General features: G+C 48.8%; 3 protein-coding genes across 3 annotated transcripts; 1 reads left to right on the top strand and 2 right to left on the bottom strand.

Moving 5' to 3' along the window:
* Window positions 1-384: 384 nt before the first annotated feature.
* PCYB_132640 (leucine-rich repeat protein) lies at window positions 385-7752 on the bottom strand (the record flags this gene model as incomplete). The annotated part of the gene is made up of 17 exons (XM_004224289.1): window positions 385-952; window positions 1126-1361; window positions 1601-1693; window positions 1884-2704; window positions 2914-4300; window positions 4538-4568; window positions 4663-4797; window positions 4957-5019; window positions 5147-5281; window positions 5434-5553; window positions 5816-5892; window positions 6072-6296; window positions 6517-6584; window positions 6710-6789; window positions 6943-7192; window positions 7338-7573; window positions 7727-7752. The coding sequence occupies 17 exons, from the start codon at window positions 7750-7752 to the stop codon at window positions 385-387; spliced, it is 4551 nt and encodes a 1516-aa protein (XP_004224337.1).
* Window positions 7753-8835: 1083 nt separating this feature from the next.
* PCYB_132630 (hypothetical protein) lies at window positions 8836-10484 on the top strand (the record flags this gene model as incomplete). The annotated part of the gene is made up of 2 exons (XM_004224288.1): window positions 8836-10028; window positions 10250-10484. 2 exons carry the CDS (start codon window positions 8836-8838, stop codon window positions 10482-10484), a joined length of 1428 nt encoding a protein of 475 aa, XP_004224336.1.
* Window positions 10485-10656: 172 nt separating this feature from the next.
* On the bottom strand, window positions 10657-14520 carry PCYB_132620 (hypothetical protein; the record flags this gene model as incomplete). Its single annotated transcript, XM_004224287.1, has 2 exons — window positions 10657-13648; window positions 13712-14520. 2 exons carry the CDS (start codon window positions 14518-14520, stop codon window positions 10657-10659), a joined length of 3801 nt encoding a protein of 1266 aa, XP_004224335.1.
* Between the last annotated feature and the right edge of the window lie 1180 nt (window positions 14521-15700).

Genomic DNA, 15700 nt, shown 5'->3' with positions numbered 1-15700 from the left:
TAAAATAAAAAAAAAAAAAAAAAAAAAACTTTTCCATTGCCTCTACCGATGGACCAAACGGGACATGGCACAACGAAACGGTGCAATTAGGCAGCAGGGGATGGGTGTTAAGGGATGGGTCTTCACATATGCCCATATGCCCTTATGCCCATATGCCTCTATGCCCATCTACCCATCTACCCATCTACCCACCAAGTGGGAGGAGTCCCATTTTCTCCTCCCTCTGCTTGCAATTACCTCATCAAAGGAGTCCTTCTTCTTTGGGGGGCGCTGCAGCTTGGCCTGCACGAAACATCAAGGACGGGTGCGTCATCAGGGAAGGGTGCGTCACCAAGGACGGGTGCGTCGCCAAGGACGGGTGCGTCATCAGGGATGGGTGCATCATCAAGGACGCTGCGTCATCAAGGACGGGTGCGTGGTAGGAACACACAATGGAACGCCAACTAAGGGACAGACATTTTTCACTTTGAGGGGGCCACTCACCTGCGCGCGGGGGGCCACCCCTTTTCTAGGCACCCCCCATTTCGTATCCCTAAAGGCATCCCTGGCGACATCCCTGGTGTTATCCATAACGACATCCCTTGTGACCTCCCTTGTGACCTCCCTTGTGACCTCCCTTGTGACCTCCTTCGTTGCACCCTTGTGAACCTCCACCCGCGGCTCCCTCGCATTTGCCTCCCGATCGCCCCTAACGCATTCCTTCATCTCTGACGACATATGCTGCATCATCTCCTCATGCTCTCTCACTACCTTATCATCGAAGGTACCTACTTGCTTGAGAATGTCCCTAATATTGGGGAAGTGTTCCTTTATTTTCCTGTTTCCATTTAGGTAAAGAATTTTTAACTTATGCAGATCCCTTAATGAGGTGAACTCTTCAACGTTGTCGATTCGGTTAACGCGCAGGTCCAAGACTTCCAATTTTTGCAGCGTCCGCAGTGGGGCCAGGTTCCTGCAAAGGGGTGTGGAGTGTGGCGGTGACTTCTGGCGGCGTGTGGCGGTGGTTTCTGGAGGTGGCTTCTGGCGGCTGGTGGCGGAGACTGGTCCCCTCTCCGGCTGCGCCCATCGCCGCATCGCCGCATCACCCCATCGCCGCACCACCGCACCACCCCATCGCCGCCTAACCTGATCAAGTTATTGGACAGACTGAGCCGCTGCAACTGGGGAGGAAACGAATCATAGTGCAACTTCGACACCTTGTTGTTTGATAAATTAAAGTCGAGGAGACTCTCCAAGTGGAACAGATTCTTCACTGTGTGGATGTTATTTCCCTCCAAGTTGAGGCTCTTCAAGTTTTTCAAATGGGTGCACTTGCTGAGGAAGTCCGTTCTGCTCAGCATGCAGGAGCTAATGTCTAATTCCTGCACAGGGGGGGGAGAAGCAGGGGTGAGAAGCGGGGGTGAGAAGCGGGGGTGAGAAGCGGGGGTGAGAAGCGAAGGATTGAAGCAGGGGAGAGAAGCAGAGAAAAGAAGCAGGGGTATCCCCCCTCGTCAGGAGTGTAGCTAGCGGGGTGGGAATGCCTCCCTTCATGTGGACGGCGCTCCAGGTGAGCAGTGCCCTGTGTGCCTTCTCCCCCTGAGCAGCGCTGCACAATCCCCACCTCCAGTGATTTAAAAGAGTTCAGGACGTTCCTTTCGTCCGGCCCCGTGAAGGACTCGTCGCTGATGTGTTTGTTGTTGTTTAGGAGGAGGACCTGCGGGGGGAGGGGGCACATAGGAGGGGAAAGTGGGGAAGAAAAATGGGGAAGAAAAATGGGGAAGAAAATGGGGAAGAAAATGGGGAAGAAAATGGGGAAGAAATGGCTAAGCGGCGCAGGTTGGCAGACGCAACGGCAGACGCAACGGAAGACGCCGCAAAGGTGCTCCTCTCCCCGCGGTGGCCACCTTGAGAGAGTCCAGAGGTCCCACGTTGGAGATGCTGCTGAGCAGGTTGTTAGACAAGTCGAGGCGCTCCAAGTTGAAAAAATTCTCATTACTGATACGAAACATGATACTTCGAATTTTCAAATTTTTAATTTCCAGAATCCTCAAGGAAGTATACGGAGGTAATAAATTATGCAAATTATGAAAAACGTTGAGAGTGTAAATTTTTTTAAAAAACAAATCCACATGCTCTCCTCTCTCTATATAGCTATCATTTAAGATGACCAAATTTCTGAACGTGTGGATTATGTACAGTTCTAAATTGGGGAAATTTATTTTGTTGTTGTAAAGGTTGATACATCTAATAGACTTTTTTTTTCTCATCAGAACCAGGTGCGTTATATCTTCTATCAAATTATCGTGTAGGTTTAGTTCAACCAGCTCTGCATTTTCCATTAATGGGATCGTCTCTACTTGGTTGTGAGCACATCTAAGTACCTTTAGCCTTTTTAAAGAATTCACCATGTCGATAGTTACGAGGTGATTTTTATCCAAAATGAGAATTTCTACATTTAAGTTACTTTTTAAAAAGTTGATGCTTTTTAATTTGTTGTTTCTCAAGTTGAGCTTAAGTAAACTCGTTGGTAGTTTGAGGTCATCTACACTCTCCATTCCGTTGTTCTCCAAATTTAATTCTTTCAATTTGGGCATGACGGAGAAGTCGTACATGGGTAGCGGGGTGTATAGATCTGACATGGTTACTACTTCCACTTTATTTAGGTAGTCGCTGCACTTTGGTTCTGGCTCCTTGGGAATGATGGCGTGTCTCTCGCTGCTCGGGACTGCACACGGGGGGAGCGAGAGCGAATGAGTGGATCATCTGTTGGGCGGGGGAACTCCCCGTGTGGTAACCGGTGTGGTGATCAGCGTGGTAACCGGTGTGGTAAACGGCGTGGTAACCCGTGAAGTGCATGGCGAACTTCACCGCGAAGCGCATCGCCCATCCCACTGCCACGCTGCGCGACTTCGCCGCTCATCCTGGAAGCCTTACCGTCGCCCCAGGGACTCTCGACCGAGCAGTGCGCTTCCAAATCGAACTCCTCACTGCAGGTCACGCGCACCCCGTTGAGCCATACGATGCGAGGGAAAATCCGATGCACAAACACCTGGTGCGAGGGCTTCACATAGAGCGAGTTGCCAACAAGTGACAGCGACTCCACCTCCTTATGGTTCCGACTGAACAGAACAATTTCGACGTAATCACAAATACAGTTGAAGGATATATCCAAGTGCACTAACTTTCTGAATTTGCTGCATATCGGGGCAAGAGTCTTGATACAATTAAAGGAAAGGTCGAGGTGCAGTAAAGAATCTATGTCCTCTTCCCCACAATGAAAAAACACACCCAAGTCGCTGATATTGTTATTAACTAGACATAATTTTTTTAAATTTTTAAAAAAGCCCCGTATCACTCGCAAATTTAGTTTATATATGTGGAAGCTGTTAAGGTGTAGAGCCTCCTTTTCGGCGTGCGCTTTGCTGTCCGCCTCGTCTTCTGTAGCTGTTGCAAAGGTAGTGTCCGTAGTGGGAGAGGCCCCACCTAAAGACGACTCTCTAACGAGGCGAACAAAATCCAACCTCTTCTTCTCCAATGTAGAAATATGATCAGGTAAAGTTACTTCTACCTTGTCTTGGAAATGCTTAACACTCAAGGGAAGCAGGTACTTCAAATTACATCTAGCCAATAGAATGGACACACACTTCTTGATCTCACAAATTATTTTACTCAATTTTATAAAATATTTCGTGACATAAAAGAAGTTAATCGAATTAAAAGTTAAAAGATATTCGTAAAAATCTTTTTTGAGTTTTTTTTTTGCATGTGATTCATTTGGAGTAGTATCCACGGTATTTTGTATTTTTATACAATTCAGGAGGTCCACGTCGAAGTTTTTTTTTGGGGGGTTCCCTTTTTTTTCTGTGCCTATCCTTGTGAGCGAGTTTCCCTTTCTCACCACGGCACCGCCACTCACCACGGCACCTCTACTCACCGCTTCACCGCCACTCACCACGGCACCTCTACTCACCGCTTCACCGCCACTCACCACAGCACCTCTACTCACCGCTCCGCCTCCACTCACCACAGCACCTCTACTCACCGCTCCGCCTCCACTCACCACGCCACCTCTACTCACCGCCCCCCCTCCACTCACCAAACTGACGTTGACTATGAATTTCAAGTTGGTGTGTCTTGGCTGGGTGTAATATATTTTAAATTTAGACTCCTCCTTTTTTTCTTTGTCTTCTCGACCTCCGGTCGAGCTGTAGGCCGTCACTTCTTTGTGCTCATTCGGGAAGAAGTAACTCTCCACCACGTATATGCGGACTGGGGGAAAATCGAACTTTTTGCTTCGCACAATTTTCTTCTTCAGGTTCACCTCCGTTCCGTGGGCGCAAGCGGTGGGAGGGACTTCCACAGTTGGTGAGGAGGACACAGAGGGAGAGGCTTCCACAGTTGGAGAGGAGGACACAGAGGGAGAGACTTCCACAGTTGGTGAGGAAGCGGTGGAGGGGACTTCCACAGTTGGAGAGAAGGACACAGCGGGAGAGACATCCACAGTTGGTGAGCCCGCCGGAGTTGCCGCCCCCCTGCTTCTGCGGTAAATCGGGTGCACCAAGTCGTCCTGATCCTCCGCGAGGAATGTCCTGCGAGTTGGGGCGGAGTGCAACCATGTACAGCGCCTACACGGGGCAACCTAATTGCAGCGTAACGGCCAAGCAGCCACCACCTCCCACTTACCTAATGGCCGTCTTCAACACGTGGCTCAAGCTGCGGCACGAACAGACGAAGTTCTTCTCGAAGAACTTTTTCCTCTCCGGGTCCTCCACCACAAGTTCCTTCTCGTCAAAATCGAAGTGGTCGTTAATTTTGCAGCTGAGGTTGGGTGGTTGCGTGGTTGGCGGTGTGTGCAGCGGGGCAGCGTGGCAGTGTGGCAATGGGGCAGGGGTGCACATGGGGACGAGCACTAACGACGCGTTCCGTGTTCTCCTCATTTTCGCCTCTCTCCATCCGGTCCCCCTTTTATATTATTACTAATTGTACGGGTGCAGGAAGAGCAAATTTTTTTTATAAACCACGCTGTTCAGGTGGTCTTCGCTGCGGAAGGGAAAGTAAAGAAAAAAAAAACGAATGAGGGGGAAGCGAGGAGTCGGAACTGTGCACCTTCTGGAAGGCACTCGTCACTTCTCGTCAGTTCCGGTCAGTCCTCGTCAACTGAACTCACATTAACGCGTCCAGGCAGCCATGGTTGAGCTTCTTCACCTTTACTATGCTTTCAATTTTTATGTCCTCCACAAAGTAACTCTTTAGCGACTCCGCGCTGAAGTTCCGCTTCAGTAAGTCCTCGACTTGGGTGTACCTGAGAAGGGAACACCCCAATGTGATGTCTTTTTATCCCATGTCCACACGAATCATGCTTTTCCGTTCCGCACTATCAAGCCAACAAATGAAGAGATGCACAGTGTGATCCCTGCACAGAAGGCAGACAAGCTGCTCTTTCCGAAAGCTCACTCTGCTTGATGCTTCGTCACGACTTGGAAAAAAATGTTGAAATAAGAATTCATCGACGTGGAGAGATATTTTATTTGCAGGTCCCTCTCCTCCTTCAGCCTCCGCATGATGTAGTTAAATCTGCCGCGGGGGGGGAGAGGGGAAAGCTATCATTAGGGGGGGTTCTCATTAGGGGGGTTCTCATTAGGGGGGTCCTCATTAGGGGGGTTCTCATTAGGGGGGTTCTCATTAGGGGTTCTCATTAGGGGGGTCCTCATTAGGGGATCTCATTAGGGAATCTCCCATTTGGGGGGTCCTCATTAGGGGATCTCCCATTTGGGGGAGTTCCAAAGCGCGACATTGCTCCCACACTTGCTGCATTTCACCTTCTTTACGGTCTCACCTGGAGGTGTACGCGCTCAGCAAAAAGGATACCTCCCGTTTTATCTCTGCCATCCGCTCGTGTTCCCCCTGGGTACTCTTTTCAGAAAAAAAAAAGGGAGAAGGGAGAAGGTAGGTATGCACAGGTGCCCATTTGAAACATAAAATTTTTGCCTGAACGGTTCAGGCAAAATTGTCCAAATTGTGCACATATAAAATAGGGACATATAAAAAAGACCCACAACAAGGTACGTCTAAAATGAATGGTAGTGAATTACAGCATCAAATGGAGTCCCCTCCATGTTGAAGTAAAAATGAATTGGCCAGAAAACTTCATTCAGGTAAAATAAATTTTTGTTGTTAATGAACAGGAGGTGGTGTTTTTCCTTTATGTATTTTTCTTCGATAAAATTCCTTTTAAAGTCAGAGATGCTTTTGAGTGTTTCCATGTCCTGCGCGGTTAGCTTTCTGTCCTGGCTGCTCACCACTTGGTGGTCTAATATCTGGTAGCAGGGGGGGAGGCGGCGGTGAGTAGGCGGTGAGTTGGCGGTGAGTAGACGGAGAGTAGACGGTGAGTACACGGCGAGCAGACGGTGAGTAGACGCCGGTTAGCGGTGGAAGCACACCAAAGAGCAGTCTTATCGAATGTACTCTCCTTGTCCGTCTGCCCATCACAACGGAAGAACAACCACGTGCAGTGGCTCGGCGCCATTTCGCCCCTACCCGTAAATTTGGAAAATTGGTGCAGAAGTAGTGCTTGTAGAGTAGACTCCCCAACAGGGTGTTGCTTCCTGTGGTGGGCGGAACGTACAATGGAGGGAGTACAGCGTGGATTGTGTATCTTGAATTGCACAGAGCAGTTGCTGTTATCACACCATCACCATCTCATGATCTCTCCATCCGCGTGCACCATTACTGTAGTAGATCGAACTGAGGTACAGCTCCTTAATGTTCGGCAGCAGGCGGAGCGCCTGTACGTCTTCAAAGCGTTCGAGCCTTCCAAGGGGGGGGTGGTCGCAAAATTAGGGGAAAATTAGCGCAGAGTTGGCAGCGAACGGGCAGCGAATAGACAGCGAATGGGAAGTGAACGGATCGGTGCAACTGCGCAACTGCGTAACTGCATCTCTGAGCAGGGTGAGAGAGGCAAACCTATTCCCGCTGACATTTAGGTGCTCCAAGTTTGCATTATTGCGCAGGGGATCTAGGTTTCGAATCCGGTTGTTGGCCAAATTGATGTGCACAAAAGAAGTGGTGCACCAGAAGAAGTCGATACTTTCTAGTGCGTTGTCGCTCAGGTCGATGTAGTGCAAGTGTTTGTTCTCTCCCAGGTCGATGCCTCTCTCCGTGAGTTCATTGCTGAACAGGTTCAGTTTCTCCAGCTTCTTCAGCTTCCCCAGCCCTGCAGGGAGCGGTGAAAGGGGAAGAACTGTGCAGGAGAAGCGACAAATGGGGGGAGGCAAATGGGGGGAGGCAAATGGGGGGAGGCATCTCTCGCTGTTCTGCTTCGCATTTGCCTCTCCCCATTTGTCGCCTCCTCTCTTTACCTAGGACGCTCCTTATTTTATTAATTTGCAAAAATAAGACCCTCAGATTTGTGCACTCCAACAAGGGGGTTACATCAGAGATGTTATTTTTTATTAAGTACAATTCCTTTATGTTAACAAAAAATTGGATTATTTTCAAATTGATGGATTTCTCCATGCAAATTTCCAACACGTCTATCTCCTCGTTTGTCTTGAACTCAACATTGTTGGAGAATTTTATCAGCTTTAAGTATTCCCTGTGGGTAGAGTGGATCGTTGGAGAAGAGCTGTCCTCTGTTACCACTACATCTGTGGCAAAGAGGGTGTGCACAAAATTGCGCTATTTTTTTATTTTTTATTTTATTTTTATTTTATTTTTTCTTTTTCGGGCATGTCGCAGCATTGTGTACTCCTCCTCTTCCTTTGGGGCATCCATCATGTAGGACCAATCCTTTCGGGGGGTAGCGCAAACGGGAAGCGGAACAGTGTTAGATGCCGCGCGATCACGGGGATGTGCGTGTTTGCAGAAGGGTCATCATATTACTAGTAGTAGTAGTACTAGTAGCACTACTGCTGCTGCTACAGATTCGCAGCTGCTCTTGTGGATGCCTTTTTTTTTTTTTTCCACCCCTGTAGATAAACTTTTCTGACGGTACTTTTTATTTTGCTTCTCTAGTCGGACACGGCGGTCGTTCGGATTTCTATCCGCTGGGCTTCTCCTCTCCGAGCTCCTTCGCGCGGTGCTATTCTTCACTTCGCCTGCGTTGAAACGTGCGAAATGCTTCCTCCTCAAGAAGGGGTGATGTAAACTTAAGAGCATGCACCACTTATGTGTGTCCTAATGACCGGTCTTACTTAAATGGTCCTTTTATTTTTTTCCCCCCTCCTCTCATGTGTGTCCTCCGCACCGACTACATGCGCTGCGTTATCTGCACCTCGTACCGAGGGAAACTCCTCTCCGTGCGCACTGCGGGACACCGCAATTGGGACAAAACGACCCCATGGGAAATGCCGCACTCCACCAAGTGCATACATGCGTAAAACGTATGACTGTATATATGTGGATATATATGTGCGTGCCCCCCTCGCCGCGTTTTATTCGCTTTTTTTTTGCAATTATTTTGTTTGTTTTGTTTTATTTATTTTATTATTTTATTATTTTATTATTAATTTTTTTTTTTTATTATTTATTTTTTTATTTTTTTGTTTCATTTTTTTCCCACGCACGCGAACGTTGCACTCATGCCAGTGCTTCTCCAGGCGAAAGAACCACATCGTGCCCACGCAGCTGGGAGTGGAAAAGTTGATCCCCACCATTTGGTTTAACTGCGTGTGATTCAGCCAAGAAGGACAGGCCCAGCGAGGAATAAAAGAAGGCGCCCTCACGAGGATCGTCACGAGGATCACCACGAGGACCTTACTAGGATCACCACGAGGATCATCGCTAGGACCTTCACTTCTTCAAGGCGGATACTTACACTCCTGCGCAGGCGGAGGGCAGAAAATGATTATCTGAGTGATGACGGAGAGGGGAAAGAGTGCGAAGAGGTTTATTCAGGAGGGGGAAAGGGCGGGGGAGGAGAAGCGCGCCAAGGGAGATGACCTCCTTGACGGTGGGGAGGATGATCTGCTTGGCGGTGGGGAGGATGATCAGCCCAGTGATAGGGGGAATGATCAGCCAAGTGATAGGGGGGAGCAGTTTGACGAGATAGCAGCCGCCGCTTCACTCGAGGGGGTCGGCCCCCCGACCCAGACGCAAGCCCACCAAACAGATGGCACGAGGAAGAGCCCAGAAAAGGCACAAGCGGTACCCAATGAAGAAATAAAGAAGTACATAGAGAAAAGAATACCAAACGTTAGCAGAAATTTACAAGTAGACGTATGTGTAGCCATACCCTCCTCCATTATAAACAACAGGAGCGACGTAATAAAGTCCTATTTGACGAGCTACTTGGCGAGAATATTCACCGTTTTTTCCGTCTCCAAGGTGTACATATATGACGACCAAATGGCCAACGAGCGGTGTGAGCAGCAGTTGAATAGTGGGAACTCCACCCATGGTACTGCCCATCCGCACAAGACGCACGAGGGGGACCAAAACTACCACATCGATAGGGTTGGCAGTAAGCACCAAGGAAAGAGACCAAGCAGTCACTCATCTTCACAGGAAGGAGAAGGAGAAAAATCAACCCCCCAATATTCCTACTTGTGTCAGTACCTACACTACAACTTACAGTATTTGGAGACACCACAATATTTGAGAAAGCACCTTTTCCCTATAACTCATTTTTTAAAGCACTCAGGAATAATGAATCCTGTGGATGCACCCCACCACTTGAGAAGCGATGAGTGGCTTCCTTTTCGAGAAGGGGTTGTAATAAAGAAGAAGTCAAATGGAGTCATTGTGGACGTTGGGTTGTTTGCTCATGCACATATAGAAAATGTAACCCATGTGGATATTGGGACGAGAGTTACCGTCCTGTTTCATCCCAACTCGTTTCTCCTATTTCAGAGGAGAAATGGAAATGCTTTATTTTCAGGAAAATTAATTAACCCCAGTACTCCAAAGCTGTACAATTTGTATTGGGGGTACTCCGTCGAACTGCTAAAACGGCTGAGCGATGTTTTTGACCTCGGCGTAGACTACATCGTGGGCACCTCCGAGCGGGGGCACTGCATGGGCGACGCGGCCGACGCGATCAGAGGAGTCAGGTTGGGTGCGCCGCCACGCGGAAGTGCGTGTGTGTATGTTCACGTGCCCACATGTGTGTATGTTCACGTGCCCACATATGTGTATGTTCACGTGCTCACATATGTGTATGTTCACGTGCTCACATGTGTGTATATTCACGCGCGCCAACCCACGCAGCCCTGCCAGCTTCGACCAACCGCTCCCCCATCGATCGCCCCATTTTTTTGTCACTCCACCGCAGCTCCATCCTCATCGTGTTCGGAAACAAGCAGGGGCTGGAAGACCTGCTCATCAAGGAGCGCGAAGAGCGGAAAAAAAAAAGCTACGCCGTGGAGAAGAGGAGCAAAGTTTTGAACAAAATGTTGAAGAAATTCCACCTATTCGTTAACACGTGCCCCCACCAGACCTCCAGGACAATACGGACGGAAGAGGCCATAGCGATAACGTTGTCGCTGTTTCATAACATTCTCGTGTAGCGGGTGGCTAGCTGACCAATTCGGAAATGGCTAGCCGGAAAAAAAAAAAAAAAAAAACGGCACATTTGTATGACCCGCTCAGGTGAAGGCGCCACATTGTATGACCCGCTCAGGCGAGAGCGCCATAGCAGTATGGCCCCTTCCCTGGCGCACGCAACACATGGAGGCGGCCTCAAATTTGAAAGTACCGGTCGACGTCCGTGTTGAATTCCTTCATCCTGTAAATGGCCCTGGCGCGAGCCCTGTCCTGAATCGCCTTCTTGTTCACCTGCTCGTACAGGATACTCTTGAAGAGTACCTTCCACAGGTTTTTGATTTGCTTCGTTTTATCACTTAGTAAGAATTCGTCCTGTATTTGTTTTTGTGGTATGTACAGATTTTTAAACTGTGGCATATGTTTTTTTTTAATTATAATTTTGTCAGCATCCGTTGGTACATTTGGCCTTTTACGAAATTTATTAAAAAAGTACGAGTTGTTATAGACAATTTTGTATGGGATGACTCCCCGTAAGTGTTTAATGACGTACTTCAGTTTGACGTTACAGATGCACACGTCTTCGGCGTTCAGCTCGATGATGTTGCTCGCCTTCAGGTGTGCAAACAGCTTCGTTTTGAGTACGTGCAGTTTATCTTTCCTGCTGTAAATGTAGTCGAAGTTTTCTTCCTCCCCGAGGGGGCACGCTTCTTCCGCGCGACCGCCACTGCGACCGCCATTTGGACCGCCATTTCGATCGCCATTCCGATCGCCATTGCTACTCCCATTGTTGTTCCCACTGCTCGCAATGTTCGTGCTGCTTTCTAGGTCGGTCTCTCCCCTCCTGCTCACCGCCGCCTCTGTGCGTCTCCTCAGCTGAAACTGCGCATACAGCGGCACCTTCACCTTGCTGTACTCATCCCACTCATAGCTTAGCGGCTTCTCCACATCGCTAATGTAGTAGTGTTTATTTTCCAGGTACTCTCTCCTCACTAAGTTATAAAAGTTTTCCTTCAAGTACACATTTTCTCCCTTGAACAACCCAACGGGGGCATTCGGATAAATCACCTGATTCTTTTTCAACATGGATCTTAAGATATAATAACTGGACTTGATAAAATCAGTTTTCTCCGTCGGTATCATATTCGTCACATACAGATTGTACAAATATTCATCGTCTAATTTGTCCAGTGCTTTTTCAAAATCATTATATTTTTGTTTGTTAATTTGGTAGGCAATTCGTCGGAAGTGGTTCCTCACAGCGTTGCAGTGACTGTCTCCCTTGATGATGGCATTGCTGCTGTTTCCTCGGTTTCGCTGGCCACCTCGATGGCAGCTTCCCTGGATGCTTCCCTGACCACCTCGCTGACCACTCCCCCCACCGCTGTACCTCAGCTTATGGCGCACACTCACATCACGCACGATGCCGTACCGGTTAATACACATGTACAAATTGTAATGATCCAGGTTGTACAAGAATTTATATACGTTGCTGTTTATGAATACCTTTATGTATTTCCCCTCGAGTGAGGATGCCTTCACAGGGTTGGCCATCTTATCATAGGTGATCTCTCCGTAGTCTCTCACCTCCCCCCCCATGCTGGCACCGCTGGCATCACCTCGTAACTTGCTGTTGGCTACACGCAACTCCCTGATCTGATTTAGCAGCAAATTACGCTTCCCCCCAGAGCTGTATATGTTCGCTAGCGAGTCCACTATCTCGCTGTTTTCTTCTTCCAGCTCGAAGTCGTACAGGGGGGGTTCCCGTCCCGCCTTCGTCCGATTACCTCCCACTGGTGATTTTTTTCCTTCTCGATAGGCTCTCTGTGGGTGGGTGCTCTCTGGATGGACTCTCTCTGGATGGGTGCTCTCTGGATGGGTGCTCTCTGGATGGGTGCTCTCTGGATGGGTGCTCTCTGGATGGACTCTCTTTTGGTGGGTGCTCTCTGGAGGGCAACTCCCCTGCGACGGCGTCTCCAGGTAGGCAATCCGAATCACCCGCTTGCTCTTCTTGTCAACTATAAAAAATTTGTTGTCCCTCTCGATGTACATCTTCCCCCCATGATCTTCGCTCAAAATTTGAAATTTCGAGCTAGCCAAGTTATCTTTCACTGACGGGATGCTTTTTCCCCCGGGGATGGGTCCTCCCAAGGGTAAGCTCTTTCTTTCTAGGGTGCCCGGACAGCCCTCCTTCTGCTTCTCTCCAGTGTGTAGACCATCTATTGGAAGTCTTCCCCATCCTGTGTGGGCACTGCACTGGGGGTTACTTCTACTTCTGCTCAGCGTGCAAGATTCCCCTCGGGACGCTTCAGGGGTTCCCGGGGCTGCCTTCCTTTCGCCGTCTCGCAGGGAGGAAGTGTCGCTCCCACGTTCGCTCCCACGTTCGCAGCCACGTTCGCAGCCACGTACTCTGCCATGCTCACCTTCGCTGTCGATTTCGCTGCCGTTTTGGCTGTTCACTTCGCTGCCCACTTCGTTGCCCCTTTTACTGCTTCTCCCCCCCCTGCGCATGAAGAGCGAGCGCGCAAAGCCGCCCAGGGCACTGGCCCTGCGCTGCGTCCTGAACGTTTTTATCTCTTCCGGGTTCTTCGGAAGAGGCAGCAAAATATGAAAGGCCTTATCTTCGTGCGCAACAGAGCTATCATATTTGGAAAAATTAACGAAGTTAAAATAGTAAACGTTAAAGCAAAAGAAGAAGGACACCCACTTGTTGAAACTGCTCGAGTAGCATTCGGAGAAGATATTGAATTGGGCCGTTTCGTCTTTCACGACTTTTCGGGAGCCTTTTCCACTATTTGCCTTGTCCCCTTGCTTGGATGAGCTAGTGTAACTGTTCATCCCGCTTTGAAGAAACTCCTCCCTGTCGATAAGTATCACATCGTCATCGCGGCTGTCCTGTGCACTTCCAACATCGCGGTTGCCCTGTGCACCGCCACCATCGCGGCTGCCCTGTGCACTTCCAACATCGCGGCTGCCCTGTGCACTTCCATCAGCGCAGCTAGCCACGTTGTCCTCGTCATTACTCCCCTCACTGACCGAATTCACAAACTGGCGATAAAAAATACTTCTACTAAAATCAGAGTGGTATTCCCCTCTGCACTTTTTCAACAGCCACTTATCCTGTCCAGCATCAACTTCGGTTCTTAAACTGGGCAGCGTTAAACAAATACGGCTTGGGATATTTAGGCATCTACAAAGGCAAATAAAAATTAAATTTATTAGTACGTTATTTCCCTTTCTCCTTTGTATACACCTGAGCAAGCGAAAGAGGATGGAGCCACGATGGTTCCTCATGACATGTTGATCTCCAGAAACCCAAGACTTCCCATCGATGATGAGTTCGAATGTGCTTTTTATAAACATGAACAGGTAGATTGGATCCTTGTACAGCTTGCTGTCCTTCCCCTTTTGGTAATTCACATATACAGAGTATATTAAAGCTTGGGCCAATTTGTTGTTACATGTGTCGTTTAAAAATTGGAGATGACTTACCCAACAGAGCATATGTGTGATTAATTTATTTTCTTCAATTTTTTTTTTTATATTTTTATTCCTCATTTGAATGAAATTCGATACGTTTTCGCTAGACAGCTGATTTTCCTGCTCCTCTTCATCCTCCAGGGTCTTCTTTTTCTTTCGATTTGTTTTATCCTCATCGGAGTGGGCCTTTTGTTTGGCGTTACCTTTCCGCTGTGATGTCCCGTCCTTCCGCTTGGATGTTTCGTCCTGCCGCTGGGATGCCCCGTCCTTCCGCTGGGGTGTTCCCTCCTTGGGCGCGGCCTCTTCCTGGACGAGCTGCACATCCGAGTCGGAGTTCCCCTCGTTACTTGCACCACTCGTGGCGCTCTCATTGCTGCTGGCACCTTCTAAGATAATAAAGTCTTCCTGGTTCACTGCTAACAATTCGCTGTCCTCAAGGTTCTCCTCTCTTTGGAGATCCTCATCGTTGGATCCATGTCCCCTTTGCAGGATCTCCAACTCCTCCTCGCCGAACAATTCCAGGTCAATTTCGTTAAGCTCAGTCTGCGGCGACCTCTTTGCCGCTCTCCCGCGTTTCTCCATTTGGTGTGAAGCGGTTGAAGGTGAAGCGGATGAAGGTGAAGCGGTTGAAGGTGACGCGGATGAGCGGTGTGGTTGCTGACGCGGTGAGGTTGCTGACGCGGCGATGTGCCGATAGGGCCAACTGGCCTCTTCACCGCCGCGCCGATTCGCCAACCATGAACGTCCTGCACGACCCCTGCCTGCGCGTCTCCTTGTCTTTAAGCTATACCCACGCGGTCACTTCACAATGGCAGCGTTGCAACAAATGGAGTGGTGAACTAGTCAATGTGGGGGACACTCCTGGGGGGTTCGGAGTGCCACTTTGCATCCCCCCAAAGTAGCATCCCGAGGGGAGGTGGGGGTCCTCCAGTTGGGCGTTTACGTGCGAAAAAAAAAAAAAAAAGCCTCCGCTATGATATGCTATGCTACTCTACGCTACACTGTGTCATCCAGTCCCAAGTTCACACAACAAAGTGATGTTACAATGAATCCGTTTTAACAAAAAAAGAAAGGAGCGGCTAACAGTTTGGGGGACGTTAAAAAAAAAAATAAAATGGCCTACTAAAAAATGGCAAAAAAAAAAAAAAATAAAAAAAAATAAAATAACAAAATTGTTATTAAGTGTATGGCAAAGAGCGAAACCAACTACACTACGCGTGATATGCAAATTCTTGGAGGGTTGGGCGTCCGCGGGGGGAAGGTGGAAGGAAGAAAAGGGAGCGCAGGCGGCGGAGGAGGATGAAGAAGAAGAAGAAGAAGAAGAAGCGGCGGAATGCTCCACGATGTGCTACGCTGAGATGCACAGTACGTCGCTAAAAAGCACACACACACACATGGGAGAGGAAATACAAGTACACTCCATCACGCTTATTTAAATCATGTAGGCATATGCTATCCAGGTGAGGACTAACATAGGCAAGGTGCCATCGCGGAGAGGAGGGAGGAGGGTGGGGGCTAACACACGGAGAGATCTGCACATATATGAATGGACGATTAAAGCAACATTCGCCAGGGTCACGCCTTTTTTTTTTTTCTGCAAATGGCGGAAAGGAGAGACCCTGCTACTCAATGGGGCCGCGGCTCGCTCGGATGCTTTTTTTTTCCCCCCCTTCTACACCGCACATGAACGTATGTGTACACTCGTAAAGTGGGAAATCAAAATGGAGAGCAAAAAAAAAAAAAAGGAGGAAAAGGAAGGAAA

The sequence above is a fragment of the Plasmodium cynomolgi genome, chromosome 13 (genome assembly GCF_000321355.1).
Source record: "Plasmodium cynomolgi strain B DNA, chromosome 13, whole genome shotgun sequence".
NCBI classification, from domain to species: Eukaryota; Apicomplexa; class Aconoidasida; order Haemosporida; family Plasmodiidae; genus Plasmodium; species Plasmodium cynomolgi.
Note: the sequence above shows the minus strand (reverse complement) of the source record. Positions and strands in the feature narration are given on the sequence as shown.